A 20,465-nucleotide genomic window follows, 5' to 3' on the forward strand; every position below is an offset into this window, starting at 1 on the left:
ATTCACGCCAGCATCCTGAAGAGCTCGCTGCAGAGGGCAATCAACAGCTCTATATTCAGGATTTATACAGGCATATAAATACATCCGAGCGAGTAAGAATATGGTAAAGATCTCGGCCGGGAGTCCGGGACTATGTAGGCCCTGTAATGGCTAGTACGGAGTAGCACGCAACGTGAGAGGCTACTCAAAAGCGAGCCATCCGCCAACGGCTAGATCGATATATCTTCCCGGGCATGCGATCCGAACCGATGAGTTCAACCTGAGCCCCTCCTCCTCGTGCATACGGCCGGTATGGCAGGCACGTCACCGTCTCCCGGAACCCTGACAGCAGCGCGCGCATTTGGACTTTTGCATTGCTCCGACACGCTCGTCCGTACGTACGTCGATTAACCAGATCCAGACTTTTACGCTGCCCATGCATCCCTTCCATTCCATGCATGCAACGCTCACGCGCGGCGATTCTCCGGCCCGGCCGCATGCGTTTCTGACAGGCCTCTCGTCTTCTCGTGTGTCTAACTGCAAAACGCGCGTACGTGCTCATCCGTCGACATCGTTTAATCATGTTTCAGTAGAGTCCAACCTGATCGATAACTCTCCTTTAGTTTCCGAAAAGAAAATCCTTCACTCGATACCATTTTCGCTGAATCCAGGAGTAGTACTATATATTATACAGGCGCACTGAGCGGAGACAGAACATGTGTTGTCTAAGCAATTTGGCAACCTGACGGATCTTTCCACTAACGTACGCATCCCCGGACGTCCCCGTCCAATCCAACCACGCGGACGCGGTAAGCTACGGAGTGCCGCCCCACTTTAACCGAGAGAAACTTTCCGGCACAAACTCACCGTCCGCAGGACGCAATGCAAAACCCTGCAGGGATTAAACGAAGTAGCCACCGCCAAACTAGCCCAGGAGACAATGATGCATACTAGTGCCACCACGCATGATACGCCAACCCAGCCTGATGAACTGAAGCTTAATTTGGCCAAATTAAAGTTGGCGCTGTCGCCTTCGCCCTCCTTTTCCACGAAGCGATCGAAACGAACCACCGCGCCCAAAGGCCAAAAAGAGCTAGAGATCTCTCTCGGTAGAGGCCCTAGAGCACAAGGTGCCCGGAGCGCAAGCGTGGCCGGCTAGATCGATCCCCCTATCTCCGGCCCGGACTGGCATCATGTCCTCCACTTGGGACAAAAGAAAAAAGACAGAGAGAGAGGGGAAGTGATACGAGACTGCTGGGCGACGAAGCCTTTTCTCGATCCCGTTGCTTTCTTCGCCTTCCTCATCGCCTTTTCTTGGGTCCGTCAGGTCGTTGGTGCATGCAGGAATGTTTGACGACGCGGCTGTCGTTGTTGTTGCGAGCTTACGTGGCCCGCGCGCCCAACCCGACGCACTCGGCACGAGTTGGAGATCGACGTGATGGATCTCATCCAAGATCTTGATGACCGAACTGGAATTGGATTAATCATTTAATTGGATGCTGTATTGCGAGATGCATGTATGCATGTGAGTTTGGGGGACGGGTCACTGGAAGAGATGTTCGGTTGGAAGGGGCTCTCTTCTCTTTTCTAGTGCGCTCTGGGAGGCAGCGTGTTTCGTTCTTTGTTGTTAATTTGTCGGCATGGGCGGAGCCAAGGCTCGGCCACTCCACTAAGCCAGGTCACAGTGGGAATAACATAATAGAATAGTATCATATATCATGCATATGATACTACTCACTATCTTCATAATGCATAGTAACATAGAGACTTGGTATCATAGAACTTTTATTTATTGATTCACAAAAGACATCATGCCTTGATAATGCATAGTAACATAGAGACTTGGTATCATAGAACTTTTATTTATTGATTCACAAGAGACATCGTGCCTTGAGAAACGCTCTGTTACCGGTATCATAACAGTATATACTACCTCTTGGAACAGGCAAATTCTGAATGGCAATTGGACGTATAGTCAAATTTTCAGTGACAAATATGGAATTCATTGCATTTACATCTGTTCAAGTTGCTTTGTCCAATCGAAGGGCTCCCAGTCCTTCAGGAAGCTGGCTACAGCTTGCTTCTGGTTATCCATGGCCTCAAGCCTTCGACGACGGTGCATGTCCACCCCTGGAAAGCGGAGCAGCCCTCTGATGACATTCAGTCCAAAACTAGCACTGAATTTGCATCGTCATCTATCACATGGACAAATCCACGGTCCAGCCCAAACTCTACATGGAAGTAGGGGAAGTTCTCAGGGATGACTTGCCGAAGGTTGCCACTTGTTGGAATAATCAGAATGAAGTTCATTAGAACATGAAGCACATACGAGCACAATACTATTATTCTCAGGCATGTATATAGGAATAAGATAAGTACCTTTTTGAAGTACATAGGTGCTTTGTTTGAAACTTCCAAGGGTACAGGGATGCATTCAATTATGCAATGTCTCCGTTGCTTGGCCAAGCATATGACAGTCTCCATGAAAATCACATCCTTGTCCTGCTGTGCAAACATTTTTAGGAGGCACTTCTTGAAGTTGCGAATCTCCTCCCAGATATTCCTATCAATTCCTCTGGTTGCAGACTCATGCTGAGACCATAGAAACATAGAATCGGTTAGAGGCCAAGCAAAAATTATGGCAATTAGCTGTGATAAGTTCTTAAGAAAGCATATGCAACTTTCCCTCAAAACAGAAAGAAAGCACATGCAACAGGGCCAATTAAGATGACTGACCTGCAGTGGAAGAATAATAAAGTGCCCAGGAACAACAGGCTCAAATTGTGGCAGCATCAGGTAAGTAAAATTCCCTATAGCAACAACCAGATGCTTTGGCCTGGATGGGTTCTCGAGACAATACAAACAGCGATCTTTCTGAGTTAAGATATGCGTATGAGTAGTGCTCTTCTCCTCATGTGCCTCTTTACTCTTCCTTCTGGGAGCATCACCCAAATTATATTCATCCTCTACACTTCTAGACATGTTATAATGTTTGCTGCGCACAATTAAGTCTGCAGCATGCAGGTCAGCATCTTTTTCTCCTTTCCTTCGATCAGCTGCAACAGGCTTTGTATGCCTGCAGTTCCAAAAAAGGCAATAGTATGTTGAGCATATATGGTAATATGACAATCAAAGTACATCAAAGTGGATGTCTGGTGCTCAATATCACAATTATTTGCACACAGCAGTCCAGGATCTGTCTTTAGAGGAGTGGGCTATAGTATCAGGTATCTAAATTATTTCAGAGTTCTTATGGGTATGTCAGATGGCTCATATACATGAGCTTGTTTCATCTCGTACCAAGTATCATTGTCACTGGTTATTAGATATACAAAACCAAAACAGACAAATACACAAAGCAACATGACCTAAATGATATTAGCATTTGATTGGCATAGAGACTAATTAGTTTCAACAGCAGGTGTTACAAACAGAAGAAAGCATAACCCTACATACCTGACAGTCATAGCATCACCTAGTAACAGGTAAATGCAAATGCATTCTGGCATAAGATAGACTAACCTGATTGATCTCCTTCCCTTTTCATGCCTAGGATCATCAACAGAAGTGTCTTGATCGTCCAGCACAGACTCCATTATTTCTCCCTGAGAAAGAACCATGAGTTAACAAGTTGTGTGATCTTGCCAAAAGAAGAAAGGGCAGAGCCAGGTCACCTCTAAATCCCAGTAGGATCAGTACATTCCACCACTCCATCATATCAAAATTTGGTTTTATTTTGTTTCTGTTTCAATAGATATCAATAAATCTGTGCCTCTTTATCATAAATTGAGTTGATCATACATGCAGCCCATTTTTGTATTGCCAGCATGAATTGAAAGCAGCTCGTACCATAGTCAGCCTTTAGTTATACAAGTACGCTAAGTTAGTGAGAAGGCATTAATCTAAGATGTCTCTTGTGTTAGTTGTAATAAAAATATGTGAGCACAAATAGTTGCAACACTTACCGAATGTTTCTCAGCTTCATCATGTTTGCCTTTCATTCGAAGGCGAATAGTCTTTGCAGCCAGCTGGTTTGTACTTAGATTATTGGTTCTAACTGAAGGTGACGTCTTTGAAGTATCCTTATGGGACTTTTGATCATCATCCTCAGCGGTTGATACATTGGCATTCATACCATCATTAGAAAAATTACTTATACCAGTTATTGCTATGTTATGTCGACTCCTTTTCCACGACACAGAACCGTTCAGGTTTTCTCATGAGATGATGCCAAGAGGAAGCATCCTGGCCACCACTGTCACCACTTTGGTGGCCCTCAATCTGTAGTAATGGAATAACAGATAAGTTAGGAAGAAGATAAAAGTCCATTCGAATTATCATGGTGCACAGCGACACATTATGTTGCACGGGGGGTTGCAGAATATTCAAAATATGGCAACACAGGGGCATGGGTATATGTATTGCAAGTATAACACGTTGCAATGCAGTAGCTATTCTATTTTTCAACATGTTGCACGGGGGGTTGCAGAATATTCAAAATATGGCAACACCGGGGCATGGGTATATATGTATTTTAAGTATAACACGTGCATTGTAGTACATGGATATTCTATTTTTCAATATATTTATGCAACTTAAATACAAACGCAACACTAAAACATAGCATTCAGAATGAGGCCCAGAGTACAGAATCTACAGTCTTCTCTACTCCACCAACTTCTCCAATCAACAACAGATAAACCTAGCGTTTGGAAGGGAACTTCCGATTTCAATTCATCCTGGTCACGGCACAGTCGGTGCCCAAATTCGGTGCAGATGGCGTGCAAGGAAAGGGAGGATGTAGAGAAAGGGGAGGAAATCACCATGGCTATGAAGGAGGGTCGCCGCGCCCGCGTAGATCTGCGTAAATCCGAGAGAGAAAGGGCAAGGAGGGGTGGGTGGCCGATGTTCTGGTAGCGAGGGAGGATGGGGGTGGCAGCCCGTCGCCGGAGAAGGGACGTCCCCGTCCGTGGAGAGGTTCGCGCCAGGGAGGCCGGAGGCGGCGTCGTATCGGTGTCTGCCGGTCTGGGAGAGCTGAGCCTGCTGAGGCCTTGGTGGTGTTGGTGCTGACGATGGGCTGCCGCATTTATCAGGCCAGGCCGTATTCCGTCTAATGATGGTCATCGGACCGGGTATCTTTTGGACGGCCCAATCACGAAAAAAAGCCCGAGCCAGGCCAGTCACGCGGCAATTTGTGGGTTGGGCCTTTTCCCCCTTCGAGGCACCTGGGCCAGTTTGGGCACGGTAGGAAGATGATGGGTCTTGCCCGGCACGACATGGGCCTGGCATGGCACGAAAAAGCACAGCCGGCTGAAAATTCAGGTTTGTATGTGTCAGTAGGTTTTTCTATATACTTGATCAAACTTTAATTTTTTTTACCCTTCAGAACAGATGAAGCATTTGGTAAAATTAGAACATCTTATAGCAATAGAGCTCGTTGCTCGGGAACTAGTAGATTGTTGCAAAGTGGTCGATATGCAGAACAATTAGTTAGTGGGGCTAATTACTTGGCAATACAGGATTTGGGCTAATCCTCTTTTGTTGTTCGTGAATCGAAATACTTGGCTTGAAACACAATGGTGACATGGTATGCTAAATTTTAGGTGATCAAGATATACAATCTCAGCAGCCATGGCGACCTCGTCCTCCTTCCAAAGCTCGCGTACTATATCACTGTCCTATTATTTCCTCTTCTTTGCTCTCCTCCTCATTAGTCCTTCCCGGCTGCGATGGCGTGTAACATGCCCGCACAGGCCGTAAATTAGCAAACAGCCAAAATGTGCAAGTTGTGCTCCTCTTCAATTTTTTCCAACCCATCTGATTCAAGCTGACCTCACTGTCTGCATATCTGGCAAGCTACTAACATCTACACAACCTTAAAAAAAGGCCCACTAGGACTAAACGATGAGGATGGACAGAAAAAGGATAAGAGCATGTGGGGATTTGCACTTTCCCCATCAGGCAAAAAAAAAAGAGAAGAAGAAGCGGGGAAAAAGAATGAACAAATGTGGTTTCAGCACCATGGTTTGGGTGTCTAATTGTTCAGAACACGTTTTGCACGTGTGATGTTTGGGACCAGCTGCCCCTCCTGCTTCCAGGAAACGTGGTTTCGCTGTCAGGCTGGTTCCTCTCGACTTCCCTGAGAGCCTCCTCCACTGCCCTTTCCACTTCAGAAGCCGCAACCTGTGAATACGACACACCAGGAAAGCATGGTTAGTTAGAGTGTACAAGCGGCTAACTGTGATTAATCAATCATTAAAAAGTTAAGTACTAAATGTCAAGCTTAGCACTTTGGAAAAGGTGCTGACTTGCTTCATTTGATGATCGATAAATTTAAAACGGCATGGTTGCCTGGATGCTTGTGGATTCTATATTGGTGTTCGATATAATAAGGAGATATTGATTTGACAGTTGGAACGTAAATGCCAACTAACAACAGTTGCATATTAATTATAATAGGAACTATTGTTGCGTGTATCGACGGATGCAAGGCTGGAGGATCTCCTCCTTTTTGGAAAAAATAGAACAAGGACTGCAGGTTTAGTAGGAACTTTTACACAGATGAAACCGGGCGAGGATGATCTATTCAGAAATCTATTTATATCCTCGCAAAAAATAAATAAATCTACTTATATTTTCATAAAACAATTTGATTTATATATTTTCTTTAATATTCATATGACTTAACCCAAATTCTCCCAACTAAGATGTTTCTTTTTTGAGGGATCCCAACTAAGACGTTACGTACCTTTCCAGAAAATTTTTGGACAAAATCACTATCAGATTACCAGACTATCATTTTCTATAGTTGATAATCTTCATCGTTATCCAGTTGACGATGCAGCCTATCTAACAAATCTGATGAGGTAAGGGAGGGATGCGCTGTACTAATAGAACACGGAAATTTCTAAAATCTTGTAGGCGACTGAACTGCTGCTTCTTTTCTAACCTCAAATTTGGTCCAGTCATTATTGTCAATACAAGCAGGTAGGACTAAGTTCAGAAAAGCTTAGTACGCAAGGCTAAACCTTGAGGATTTTAATGATCCAGGTTGTGTGCTCACCGTGGTCTCGACATTCATCTCCGTCGCCAATCTATGTCCGGACAACGTCGAGCGGATCCCCCTTGCCTTCACATTCATGCTCTTGAGGCGCCTGAGAGCCCCGATCATGGAGTCGATGGAAGACGAAGGTTCGTCAACCTCAAACTGAACCTTTACGCACTGCTGCTTCGTATCATGTCCGAGGATCTTGGCCTTCAGCTCCTCGTTCTTCCTCTCGAGCTGATCCTTTGCGCCCTCGAGCTCGCGGATGTACATCGCCGCGGATTGCACAATTGAGTTCTTGTCCGCCTGCAATGACACCAGTGAATTTTCAACTTAATGGACATTGAACAACCACTGAATTGGGGACTGATTTCCAGTGAAATGGAAGTGCAGTTAATGGTAAGCGAAAATCGGCCCCTAATCCGCCCCAATTATCACCCAACATTAAGCATCCCTTAACAGAAAACGAAGCTAGCTAGCTGATCGATCAGCCACGCCGGAGTGGGGGACGAAGAGTGGTGTAATGACGCACCCTGGACCGCGAGGAGAGCATGGCGTAGAGGTCGGCGTAGCTCTGGCTGAGCTTCTCCCGGCGCTGGCGCTCGCGCATCATGTGCCGGAACCCGCGGCTGCTCTCGACGGCGCCGGCCGGCTGCTGCTGCTGCGGCGGCTCCTCCTGCCGCTCCTCCTGCCGCACCTGATCCCCACCCGACCCTATCCTGCCCAGCGTGTCCATCACCCGCCGGTGGATGTTTCCCCTCCCCCCGCTGCTGCTGCTGCTGCCTCCTGCTCCTCCTCGCGCCCCGGCATCGCGGTACTTCTGGAACGCGCTCGGCTTCGCGGCGACAACCGGCGGCTCCTCCAAGAGCGAGGCCATGAGATCGGCGAAGGGCAGCTCCGGCGAGGCCGGGTGCGCGCCGGCGGCGGCGAAGAAGGGCGAGTCGTCCTGCTGGAAGGCATAGTAGGAGTCCATCTGCATTTCCCTGGGTCTCGTGATCTCGTCCTTGCTCTGCTTCTCTCTGCCTCGAGGTGATGCGCGCCTGTGTGCTTCGTCAAGTGTTTTCTTCATCCAGAAACAGTCGGACGGAGGTTATATAGGAGCCGTGGGCGCGAGGGGTGGGATTTGGGTCACGTGGTCAAATTGGCTGTGAGAGGAGAGGAGAGGAGACGTTCGATTGGAGCGGAGCGGAGATGGTCAAAGCTGGAATGCATCTTCTATTGCAAAAGACACGAGGGCTAAAGAGCACGTGCGTGGTTAGCTAGCGATGGGGATTATTTCGCACGGCCACGCGCTTAGCGACAGGAGATGATGACGTCAGCCGTAGGCAAAAGGCAGCCGCAGAAGGTTCCACGCAGGAGAGAATTTGCGGCTGGCACCCTCAAGGATTTCTTATTCCTACTTTAAACAGGGATTTCTATGTCCGTGTAAATTGTACTGCTGCTCTACTACATTTCAGCATCATACAGACCTCTCAAAAAGAAGAAAAAAATATTCTCAAAAAGAAGAAGAAGAAGAAAAAGCATCATACAGACCGGAGAGGTATGAAGTACTTTTTCTTGCAAAATCTCAAACAATTTTAGTGTTCAATGGAAGGGACAGTTCTACGCGCAATTTTCTAGATTAGGTAAATCTGATTGACGATGAGCAAAACAAATCTCATTGGTGGAACTCTTGGGGTTGTGTCTCTTGATAAGACACGTGGGATCCATAAAGCTTCTATTTTGATTTTTTTATTAGTCTAATGAATAGTAACGATGACTTTTCTTTAGAAAACTTGTGGTCACCTTTACAATGAAAAAAAAATAAAGACCACAAATAGACGTTTCAAAAAACTATAAAAAATAAAATATTGAGCAAATTGTACTCTATAGGTATATTAGATCAGACTCAGCCACCCTTAGAACATATGAAAAGGAGAATTTGACAAATGAATAATTGCAGAACAGTAATATAAATCACCGTTCACGTTAAATTTATTGTTTCCCTATCTTTCAAATGCACTTGTGTTTCAACCTGATTCTACATGCTTATAGCACATCTACACATCACATTGTTTTGGGATTATTATTTTTAACTTCTACGTGTGGTTTCCATCCAATTGATTAACAATATTTTTTTTGTGGGGGAAATAAGTAACAATATATATGTATAATCTCATAACTAGTCAGCAATACATACATTAGTATTTATCCTTTATGCATATTGAAGACACCGATCAATGTGATTAATTAATATACTAATACAAACAACATATAACAAAGATATATCCGAGATGCGAACCAAAAGGAAGAAAAAATCAATGACGAGTAGATGTAGTTGAACAAGAGAAGCTCCGTTGTGTGAACTAGACTCATGGAACATGCTACTACTGACGGCAAGATGTTTGAAGGGCAAATGACGAGTAAAGACTTCGCCTGGACCATAGTCTTGTACGGAGTAGTACTAACTTCTAATAACATGTGTGTTTTAATCAATTAATATTTTAGATGGTTTGAAGCGTGTGCATGGAGGGCGAGTGTGTTTGTTCTCTGTTCAAGGTCCAACTCTGGTCATGGTGAGGTCGCGTGGGCGATATTCTTCACGTGTTTCCCGTGATGGCCTCCTTGCTGCTCCTGTGCTCCCATTATAAATGTTCTTGCCGAGCTTCTAATAGCTGTCGTTTTCCAGTCACGTTGATGGCTTAGAGCCTTGAACTATTAGGCCTCTCCCAATTCATTTTACATTAAGGCCCTGATCATAGGAATTTTGAAGGAAAATTGCAAGATTCTACTAGGGGTGGGGGTGGGAGTGTGGGGGATGAGGGATCCTACGCATACTATTTGGATGGATTTCACCTAAGGAATTTCATAAGATAAGAATTTCCCTCCAAATTTTGAAAAACTCCTCATGGAAAATTTCCTTTGAAATTCTCAATGCATCTTCTCTCAATCTCTCTCACTTTAATTAAGTACGGTTTAATCACAAAATCTCTGTGTTTTTTCTGTGTCCAAAAAACTCTTTAGACCAATTCCTGTGTTTTTGATTATTTAGTATTCAACATGTCGTAACATTCCAATTATATATTTTTCATATTCATGTATTTTTTATTCATGCGATCCAGCAAAGCCCTAAGAGCTGTCTCTTAATCCAGTTCATAGCGTTGTCCTGCCTCTCCCTTCTCTTTGCCCACATCAGTTGGTCTGGCTCACACTGGTTTAGCCTGTGGTGTCCTGATGTGGAATATGAATCCCCTGTTGTGGCCCTTGTTCGCTAGGGAGGACCTGCTTCCGATTGCAACACATTTGCACGGTGGGATTGTGCTGCCAGATCTAGGTCCACTGGCCCTTGGTTCCACTACGCTCCGCCCTCTATACCATGTCGATGTGCCAACTTTTTTTTGACCGAAAACTGTAGGAGAGGCTCCGACAGTATAGCTCTGCTTTGGACTGCTTCATGGCTATCGTCGTCAGCTCATTTTCTCTGAGACCATCTTGTGCCTTCTTTGTAAGCTTTGGAGATTCGTCATTTGGAGCAATTTTTCTGATGGCAACCCTCCTTTGGTTCATTCCCCTGTTTTCATGGTTGATCCTATGCTGCCACAATCTGGCGATGGCATTTCCTTGTATTCCCTCTGCTCTGAGGAGTAGGGGTGTGTGGTTGATGGCAGCGCTCTACCCTGTGAAAGGTTATTCTCATTGAGGTTCTTACCTGTTCTAAAAGATTCAAGATTTTCAGTCCTACCGGCTACTTCCAGTTTTTGGCGTCACTCGACTTCCTCCTTTGCTCCTTCCTGGTTTCTACTTGTTGGTCATCATCTTAGAAGTCTGACAGTGCCAACCTTTTTCGCTGCCAATCTGTAGGACATTGTAGCCCTCCTCTTATTGAAGTTGTTTTCTGTTTGCTTTGTGCCTAGTTCAACCTCCACTATTACGTAGGAAGAGCCGAAGAGGTCCTCCTTCGTCTCCGCGGTGGAATTTGGTTGATCATTGAAAGGGTATGGTAAGGAAGGTCCGAGTCACATTCATGTGTGCTTCGAGTACACATGAAAATCCAGATTTTGTCTGCATGTTCCAACGGTCTTTTTTTTATCGTTGGAGGCTTTTGAATAATCCAAAAAACCTCCAAATGGCTAATAGGCCGGATTGGGTAGGATTGTTGCTGCCCCTAGGAGTCCTTTGTTGACCTTCTCCCTTGCCCCTGTTCTCTCTCTATTGATCCATTGCATGAGTTGCATAGTGTGAGATTTGAGGAATGCATTTGTGCATTCTTTACACTGTGTGATTGCATTTGTTGCATCAATTTGAGCTCTCTGTGTCGATTGATTTGACTGAGAACCCAAAAGGCTTGTTATTCTTTGAGGCGTGAGGCCATCAACTCATAGACAATTTGATGGTATTGGCTCGGTGATCTCTTCGAGAAGCTTGTGAAGAGGCCCCGGTGGTTGTGGAGCTTGCCATCTCTGGAGTGGAGGAAGAAGTTATCCATGGTGGATCGAGGACTTGTTGTCCTCAAGAGGAAAATGGTTTGAGGGAGAGCTTGGTGTTCCTCTTTCTGTGATTGGTGCTACCTCAACGGAGGGTAGGTGATATTTAAACTTCGACAAAACATCATTTATCTCTTGTTCCATTTACTTGTATTCAATTCATACTCTTCATATATTTGTGATATAACTTGTGTAGATTTTGAATTGTTTGCTTATCACCCTAGATTTGCATACCTTGTTTAGACATAGGGTGTTGGTGCACTTAGTTCTGCCTGGTACTTTTATGATTTGTGCTTGAAAATAATCCGCTAGTTAAAAATTCTGCATTAGGAATAGCCAAATCCTTAAAATAAACTTACACATCTTTTCACCCCCTCCCTCTAGGTGACATCAATATTCATTGATGGCGTCTACAGGTGACTACTAGTTAGATTGCTTTGAAGTGCAGCCATGTTCTTCGGTACGTGGTTTTGCGTTGGGTTTTGCTTGTTCTTGTAGCTTTGGCCTGTCCCCTGGCATGCTTCATCGGCATTCTAGTTATTAGTTTCCTCTTATCTTCATGGATTTGTAATGCTAATGTACGGTACATTGTAATTCTTTTATTTAATTGAAATAGTTAAGGTTGGCTTATTATGCCCATCACAGTGGCTACATGACTCGCCAAGACTTGTACTGTTTACGAGATAGTTCCAAGTGGGACATGAGGTATTTATAGGCTCCTACTCTTGTACAAGATAGGCGACACTTTTTCCCCTCCCAATAAGTAACTAGGGTTAGAAGTATCATACATCCACCACGGAAATTTGGCGGAGGGAAAGTTTTAGCATTTGACATGTGTGTATATCGTTCTTCTCTAAAAAAGGCTGATTATATGCTCTTGTCCTCTTGAAAAAAAAGTTGGATATCGTGTAGAGTACTTGATAGTCAAACAATATCCACCAAAGGAATTACGAAGTGACTAAAATAATTAAATGTAGCAAAGTGCCAAACCAGTAGTTGGCGTCCAAACTGCAGATGTTCAGGTAGCACCTAGAGAATTTCATGCGGTTGATCGATCATCTGACTGTCTTCGACAAACCTGTCACACAAGTGGCTGGTTTGGATGAGAAAATTAAGGACCATATGTTAGTATCTTATTAGTGTCATCTCTACACCATCCTAGTCGTAGGGATGAATATTTTAGCTGAGAAAACAATGTTAGCTTCATTGAGGCGGTTTCATATCAATTAGACACAGAGTACTTCAAATAGACATCAGTATTAAAATGTCAGATCTTGAGTGATTGAACATTAGCTGACGTAGGTGTTGTGAGCAAAAGCGAAAGGCCATGGAAGGAAGCCCGACATATCAAAGGACAACCATGTATGCTATCCATATGACAAGGAATTTCATGTCATAACATATTGTTAAAATTTGAAGAGAAAAAATGGAGGTGCATGATCATTGGCAATGGTGGAAGATGATTCTGACATATTGTGTCTAATGGATCATGCAGAGATATAAGATTCAAACTGTTACTTCATACATGTTTCTATGGAACAAGATTTTTCACCCTTCTTGTGCTTGGGACTCAATTTGACAGCCATGTGGTGCCAAGTGTTCGCTTGCTTAGTGCAGGATTCAAACCTGGTTGAGCTCACTGCCACAGCAGGAACCAGCATACTATGTATGTTCAACGGGGGTGATGTTTGACAAATTATACCTACACAATGACATATAAGTATTTTTCACTTACCATACTGCAACAAGATGCAATCATGTGAACCATTAATCCAAATGGAAAGCCATCAATTGTATCTCAAGATTGTCGCACCATTTAGTGCTACTGAAGTTTAGTGAGGCGCTAACTAACATAAGATTTCTGGCGACACGTAATCGCCCTGTATATTTAATTTAGTTTTGGGATTACAAAGAAGACATGCATATGCACACTGAATTATTATTAACCAACCACAAACTTCCTAGTCACATGTTACACTAAGTGGTGCACGCTAGGGATGGACGAAAAGTTCGAAGCCCGACAAGCTTAATGAGTGCTCATTAGTTCGTCTCAGTAAGAGCTCGGTTCGTTAGTTATCAAACAGAACCTAGCAACCCTTCAGATCGTTAATACTAAAGAGTTTAACGAGCGGCCTGAAGATTACCCGATAAGATCGTTAATTGCTCACCAGTTGTCAGCCCATCAAGCCATCAGGTGGGTGGAGCAGCCCATCAGTCATCAACCCATCTTCCGTCAAGCCATTAGACGAGACAACAACGAATCGAATTGATCGATCCCTAGTTTCATACCCTAATTCCCTATCGCTATCGGATCAGCTGAGTGCAGCTCCGCAATGTGGATGCTAATGAGCTTCACAAGCGCTCGCAAGTATTTAATGAACCGAGCCGAACAATGATTTCAAATTGTTAGCGATAACGAGTTTAACGATCTGAGCTTAACAAACCGAGTGGGCTCGTTAGCCGGCCCTAGTGCACGGACGTTATGTGACCTCGCTGAATAAATGTAATCCTACAACACATGCATCCTGCCAATCGTTTAGAACATGCTAACAGACCTAGAAGCCGCAACCTGTGAATTCGACACACCACGAAAGCGCGGTTAGTTTAGAGTGTACAAGCGGCTAACTGTGATTGATCAATCATTAAAAGTTAAAGTAGTAAGTAGCTAGTATTAGCAAAGAGCATCGGACAGGTGCATATTTCAGGAGCAGAACCACAAAGCACATGTGATGAAAGTTCCTGAGTTCCAAGTACCTGAACAAGATGGATTCAACAATTCGAACTCCAAGTCTCCAACATACATGCTGAAGCTGTGATAAATTCCTTTAGCCGAGATTTTTCTGGGCAGTTCTACTTGCATTCATTTCCCCTGCCAATTTTTCAAAGGCATAATCAGACACGAAGATACCCATAACAAATGGGAAGTTTGTGCGCTGTAAATGGAATGATAGAGCAAATCAACAGATTCTCACACAAAAAGGGAGATAAAGGTCTTATCTCTCCAAGGCATAACAGTTAAGTCAGTATGTTTGGAGAGATAGCTTGAGCCTTTCAGTGCAAACAACTGAACAAAATTATTTCTAATGAAGTACTACTATGGTGTTCAACAGCAAATTCTGAGATGTAAAACCGGGGAATGAGATAAGCAGCCCATCCTCCTAGCTGAAGTGCAAAACACAAGCACTCTTTTTCCTTACAAAATCCAAGGATAATGCGGATGAACGATCCAAAGTTACATCCAGGTAATTTCTCAAACTACGTCACTTGGACTTCCATGCAAATGAGAGATTCTTTTTTTTTTTGCATTTAGTCTTTACCATGCAAGTTACAGTCGCAAAAAAAAAACATCCAAAAGAATGTCTGCGCAACTGGTCCATCTAAAGAAAAAGGACATGAGATGGGTGAATCCACTGAAATGAAAAGATCAAGACGGAAATCTTGATTCTTCATCTTGCCCCATCCAAAACAAGAGCCGGAAGAGAAAGAGAAACATCAAAAACTATCACAGGGACGAGAAAAAAGCTCTCACCCAGTACTGATCCAAAGGAAATCCTGCTCGTCGCTCCGAAGCAAAAGAATTCCAACTCCGGCAAATGGTCGAACACCTGCAGAGCGCAACAAGAACGGGTGCTGAAGAACACGCAGAAAATTCGCCGGAAGAAATTGCAATCCAGCGTCCAAGATAATCCGCCGTTTAGCAAGCAATTCTTACCTGGACCTTTTTGCTTCTCGATCCATTCTCCTCTCTCTTTTCCGCCTTGCCCTCCGCGTTTCTTCCCCCATGGATGGGAGGGGAAAGAGGTGGTCAACAGCAGGAAGTGTTTTCCCGCGTGGATTCCATATGTTTATTTGGTCCACCTGCCTGGAACTGGAAGAGTCTCGAGTCTCAAACTTTGACCCAACAAACTGGAGACTGATTGCTCCTCTAATGCACGAAAAACATGTGACAAAGACTTTTCAACTCCATTTGTTTATTTTATTTCCTTTTTTTCTTATCAATCAAGAAAAGGACAGGTCGAAAGCCTCACTTAATCATTATACTTTGATCCTAGGCCGCAGGGCGCAGCCTGGATTTGGGCAATTAGAAACACATGCTTGCTTCGGCCTTCAATAATCTTCAAGCCAAGGACAAGGACAAACGCTTAAACGTGCTATGGCACCCCCGTGAAGAAAAACGTGGCATAGGACATAACACATGTGCAGAAATGCAACTAGTCTCCATTAGAAACTATAGAGGTCCAGCAGCCATCAGTTCATCGCATAAGGGTGCCTTCCTCTATTAAAAAAGAGAGAAGGAAAAACACGTGAAGAACATGACTAGGATACTTGAGGAAATGAAGCTCCATGAAATAACAGACAGTACATCACAACAGGCAACATTTCCAAGTAGGTCATGTCCTCGTCAATCTAGCAGTTAGCTTGCTTCATTCATTCAGGTTATTATTTTCTCGTCCTCTTGCGTCCTCTCCTACCTCGGGAAGTGGCAGCGGTTTTCTCAGGAGAGCTAGAGCTATGGAGATTGCCGCTGCCTGTCTCCGAGGGTTCATCGTTTATGCTTGGATCCTTGTCACTTCCTTCCTCGAAGGGCTCTGTCCTGTCAGTCGAGTTCTCCTCGTCCTCCTTCGGAGCTTTGTCAGAAGATTCAAGTGCCGAGAATTTATCCTTCAGCTGTCTGAGCTTGGCCTTCTTCGAATTTATAACAGCCACAAACTGAAGCAATAGCACAATTGTGAGTACTGAGTAGTGCACAACAAGATCAAAATGACAGCAGGAAGTGAATATAAAAGATAACAGTTAAGGTTAAATGCACTGCACAATGACCCGCATGGTCTGCGATGGCAGACAAGTAGTAATCTTCATCTGCAACAGCGCTATGCAAAGTAACAAAGTGAAGCAAAATCCGTTTGAAATTGCATAACAAATCATCATCAGCAAAACGTACACAGAAAACAAGACGAAACAAGAAACTGTACCTTTGTAAAGGTGGCTTCCTCAAACTCAGCTTTCTCATTGTTAAACCTCTCACTTTGTTGCAAGCACTTATCAGCTTCTTCTTTCAACTTATCAAATGATTGTGTTTTCCTGACAACTTCTTCCTGAATAAAGAAAGCTACCATCTTGGTAAATTTAATCATGCCATGCATGATTTAGGTTTAATCAAGTTCAGCCATATCCCAACAACCATTTCATCTTATGATCTTAATTCTATAGTTACAACATTTCACTAGATTTTAGGGCTGCAAGTTTGGGACGACCCATCTAGTTGTTTTGTTATTTGCCTACAATGAACTACCAGTGAAGTACAAGTGAACCACCTTTAAACGAAATGGATCGTAGGTTGGCCCACTTGCATACTCACATACATCGGCAAGCACTCAGAAAACGTCATAACACTATGAATGGAAGAGGTAGAGCAAAGAGACATACACTCAAGCGTATATTTGCATCCATAAGAAAATCCAAGACCTCAGCTATAGTCTGTTGTGTCTGGGGTGCAGGCTGCAGTTTCCAACGCCATTCCAATTTGGTACCTTGCCTTTCAAATGTCCATGATAACTAAATGGTACAAGAAATAAATATTGTCAGAAACTAGAAGAGAACAAGTTAGATAAGCAAGGATCTTTGGATCTCTTTCCATAAGCTGAGAGTAAAGATAGAAAGCACGAACAACTTCCTTTTTAACATTGTCCATTTTTCAGGATGGTGGTAAGCCAACAACTTGATAAAAGTTCAACTTGCACATACACCATCGAACAGATTGGAAATAATAGTAATAGTACCTCAAAGGATCAAACAGATTCCTAAGGCATGAAGATAACTAAAAATCAACTACTCCCTCCGTCCAACAAAAGATGTCTCAAGTTTGTTAAAATTTGAATGTATCTAGACATGACTTAGTGTATAGATGCATTCAAATTTAATCAAAGTTGAGACATCCTTTATTGAACAGAGGAATACCAAGATTGTGGTGAGCATGCACTACCCAAGATCTTTTTTTCTGCGATGTGCAAGTCCTTTTTTTTACAATGATGGGCAAGTCCTGGTTTATATGCTATGTTTGGAAAAGACTGAGGCACAATTCCAGTGTATAAATAGAAAGTAAGCAAAAAAAATATGGTGGCAAACACAAGTATCAGCAAATGACCTATGACAATTCCGCATTAGCTCACATTTTATCTCATCGATATTGAAACCATCTATTTAATAAAAGCTGAGCAAGAGTGCGATATTGAATTTTCGAACTGCTGCACAGACTAAAAAGGCCCAAAAACAAAAACATGAATGGAGGTCAGGTGGGGTGGGGGACAGGGGGAGATATAAGTTTCTTCTTAATTCATTGGCATCAGCAACATCAATTTAATCCCCTAAAAATGAAACATCAATTTCATGTACGGATGTCAACAGTTCAGCTAGGTAGCCCCGCGGGGGGGGGGGGGGGGGGGAGATAAATCTCTTCTTGATACATTGGCATCAACTAACATTAGAAATTGCGTCCCAATTTATTTATTGAGGTAGAATTGCTTCCCAATTTATTTATTTTTTGAGGTAGAACTGCTTGCAACTTGGACCTAAGAGAAGCACATCACCGGCACTACTCTAAGTACTCTGAAACCCATAAACATAACAACACTGATTAAGTGATTATCACGATATTTTCGATTAATAGGCACAAAATCCACTCTTATGGGTTTGTTATGTTTACCCCTTTAACTTTTTTTGCTTTTCTGGGCTAAAATAAACACTACATGCACTGTTGGTGGACGAGCTTTATGCATTGGAAATACTGGAAAATGGTCAAGATCAGCGAAAGAACTGAGGAAGAAATGTGGTACTTCAAACAACAAGCTTTTGATCCAAATGAAGTGGCAATTAAGTCAAGGAATTTCAACTTGCTCTCGAATCACAAACCTCCTTCGATTAACCCGATAAATTCTACTATTAATAAATAAAGAAAGATAAGACGGAGGGACAAGAGCCGAACGGACCCTGCGATTGCCCTTGCCGGCGTCGTGGAAGGAGTAGGTGGAGGAGGGCTGTTGGAAGGCAAGATAGCGCTCGGCGAGGGAGAGGTAGTCGGAGACTGGCTGGTCCCACTGCTCGGCACGGAGGCGCACCTCGGCTTCGGAGGCGTCGGCGACCCACGCGCCGGCGCCGTCGGTGACGGCGAGGGAGAAGCGGGTGGGGAGCCACGTGGCCTTCACGAATATGGCGCCTCCGCCCGCCGCCTTGGGGTCCTCCACGGCCACGGAGAGCTTGGCGCAGCTGTGCCTCGGCGCGGCCGCGGGTGTTGCCATCGCCGCCGTGCGAAAGAGAGTCAACAGGCGACGCGACGAGCAGTGGCGGCGGAAGGAGTAACCGTGGGCTGGGCTGGGCTGGGTACTCCGCTTGGTGTGCCTCGATGGATGTTGTGTGTTCTTGGGCTTGATGCACAACATGGAGGCCCTAGAATTCAGGCCCAATTGTCTCGGACTGCCGCTCACATTTTTGGTGGCCATTTTCTCAAAACAAAAAACAAACATTTTTGGTGGCCATGGCGATTAGCCTCGATTCTGCTGTTGCCTCTCTCCATAACTGAACGAGAGAAAAAGGAGAGAATAGGCTCGATGGATCACATCTCTCTCTTCTCTTCACTGGAGCTAAAAAATTGGCATTCTCTCGAAAAGGAATTCGACGACGATTCAGCCGATACCCGACAAACAAAAAAGCAGTGCAGAAAGTAGAAACTTCCGTCTTCAGTGTCCGAAATCAACTGATGCTGTGATATGATGCAAGAACCCAACGAAAGCTAAGTTCGAACAAAAAAAAAAACAAAGACCGATAGCTCTGGTTAGCTTGATCCTTAAGCTTGGAATCGCAACCATTCGCTTTGCCTCTGCCTCCCCCCCAACCTCAGTCAATTCGGATGCAAAGCGCCAACACTTTGCAGGCGAATCGCTTCGCTTCTCGACGTCAGGGATAGATCCGCCGGCGAGTCGACCCGCCCTCGTGGCCTCACCAAAGTCTCAGCCCCGACTTGCACCGGAATATCATCACCATAAATTCATCAATCATCATCGTCGTAGTGAAATGTCGTCACGATATAGAGGGGGCTGCACCCGCAGGGGCACGGCATGCGGCACACTTCCACGGCCTGACACGCGCACGAAAAGACCACGTCTTCTCCGCTTCCCTCTTCTTTCGTGGTCTTTTGACAGCGCTTCCTTCCCTCTTTTCATGGTTGTCGAGGGGAATGACGCCGGGTCTGAAAGAAAGAAGGGGGCACGCCGGGAATGACAGCGGTTCCCTAGCTCTTTCGGACCAGGCTTCATTCCCCATGACTCGACCATGGGCACCAGTGGCTCAAGTCCGAAACAGAGAGCAGCAGCCAACCCTGTGGATGCACTACTACGTTTAAGGTACGCACGCACGCCTTGCTTCTTCTATCTGCACTGTTTATTCGTTTATTTATTGTTATTTTGGATGATTGTTTTTGACAGAAATGCCATGGCGGCAGCCCGCAGAACGTGTCTCCATTTGTTCTGAACGCTGAGGCGACCACGCAGGAAATGAGAGCACATGGGTAGTAGTAGTAGTATTGGTTGCGATGCAGACTGATGAGAGCTTGCTCTGCCACTGAAGATTGATACAGCTAATTTACTGCTACTTCACGACCATCCAGAATAACACCAGCAGCTACATACCTGAAGAATATCTTTATACATTACCAGGATGAAACGGTGTGAGAGAAAACCTTATCAGAGTTAGATTGTACGGTTTAAGCTGAAGCCAGAATAGGGCAATGGCAGGTCTAGGCTGTAATGGAGTGCAAACATTCAGAATGAAGGTAGAAACAAGAGCACAACGTGTGGCAGATCCACTAGCAAATTGCAATCAGCAGCTGAGCACCAAGTTTGTAACTATGTCTATTTGTGCACTGATGATACTGCTATGACATTCCCTGCTATGAAAAAAATAAACACAGTTTCTTTCATTTAATT

General features: G+C 44.3%; 3 protein-coding genes and 1 non-coding gene across 5 annotated transcripts; 1 reads left to right on the forward strand and 3 right to left on the reverse strand.

Annotated features, from left to right (window-relative positions):
- Window positions 1-1,821: 1,821 nt before the first annotated feature.
- LOC100838641 (CWF19-like protein 2) lies at window positions 1,822-5,307 on the reverse strand. Of its 2 annotated transcripts, none has more exons than XM_010231896.3 (6): window positions 4,803-5,307; window positions 3,945-4,260; window positions 3,502-3,584; window positions 2,716-3,055; window positions 2,359-2,571; window positions 1,822-2,210 (listed from the first exon to the last, which is right to left on the reverse strand). In XM_010231896.3, the coding sequence occupies exons 2-6, from the start codon at window positions 4,110-4,112 to the stop codon at window positions 2,178-2,180; spliced, it is 837 nt and encodes a 278-aa protein (XP_010230198.1). In that variant the 5' UTR covers window positions 4,113-4,260; window positions 4,803-5,307; the 3' UTR covers window positions 1,822-2,177. The 2 variants fall into 2 exon arrangements, with proteins under 2 accessions (XP_010230198.1, XP_010230202.1); XM_010231900.3 differs by having other exon boundaries at window positions 1,822-2,260.
- Window positions 5,308-5,469: 162 nt separating this feature from the next.
- Window positions 5,470-15,386, reverse strand: LOC100843822 (transcription factor BHLH148). Its single transcript, XM_014897177.2, has 6 exons — window positions 15,200-15,386; window positions 15,017-15,092; window positions 14,242-14,356; window positions 7,557-12,565; window positions 7,043-7,330; window positions 5,470-6,162 (listed from the first exon to the last, which is right to left on the reverse strand). The coding sequence occupies exons 4-6, from the start codon at window positions 8,091-8,093 to the stop codon at window positions 6,022-6,024; spliced, it is 966 nt and encodes a 321-aa protein (XP_014752663.1). The 5' UTR covers window positions 8,094-12,565; window positions 14,242-14,356; window positions 15,017-15,092; window positions 15,200-15,386; the 3' UTR covers window positions 5,470-6,021.
- A 297-nt stretch (window positions 15,387-15,683) lies between these two features.
- On the reverse strand, window positions 15,684-19,014 carry LOC100845947 (DNA repair protein XRCC4). The gene is made up of 4 exons (XM_003559858.4): window positions 18,474-19,014; window positions 16,915-17,043; window positions 16,461-16,583; window positions 15,684-16,197 (listed from the first exon to the last, which is right to left on the reverse strand). The coding sequence occupies exons 1-4, from the start codon at window positions 19,005-19,007 to the stop codon at window positions 15,928-15,930; spliced, it is 1,056 nt and encodes a 351-aa protein (XP_003559906.2). The 5' UTR covers window positions 19,008-19,014; the 3' UTR covers window positions 15,684-15,927.
- Window positions 19,015-19,696: 682 nt separating this feature from the next.
- On the forward strand, window positions 19,697-19,816 carry MIR166A (microRNA MIR166a). The gene has a single exon (NR_126830.1). It is a non-coding gene; the product is annotated as a microRNA MIR166a (primary transcript).
- The last annotated feature ends 649 nt before the right edge of the window (window positions 19,817-20,465 follow it).

The sequence above is a fragment of the Brachypodium distachyon genome, chromosome 1, assembly GCF_000005505.3.
Source record: "Brachypodium distachyon strain Bd21 chromosome 1, Brachypodium_distachyon_v3.0, whole genome shotgun sequence".
In the NCBI taxonomy this organism is placed as follows: domain Eukaryota; kingdom Viridiplantae; phylum Streptophyta; class Magnoliopsida; order Poales; family Poaceae; genus Brachypodium; species Brachypodium distachyon.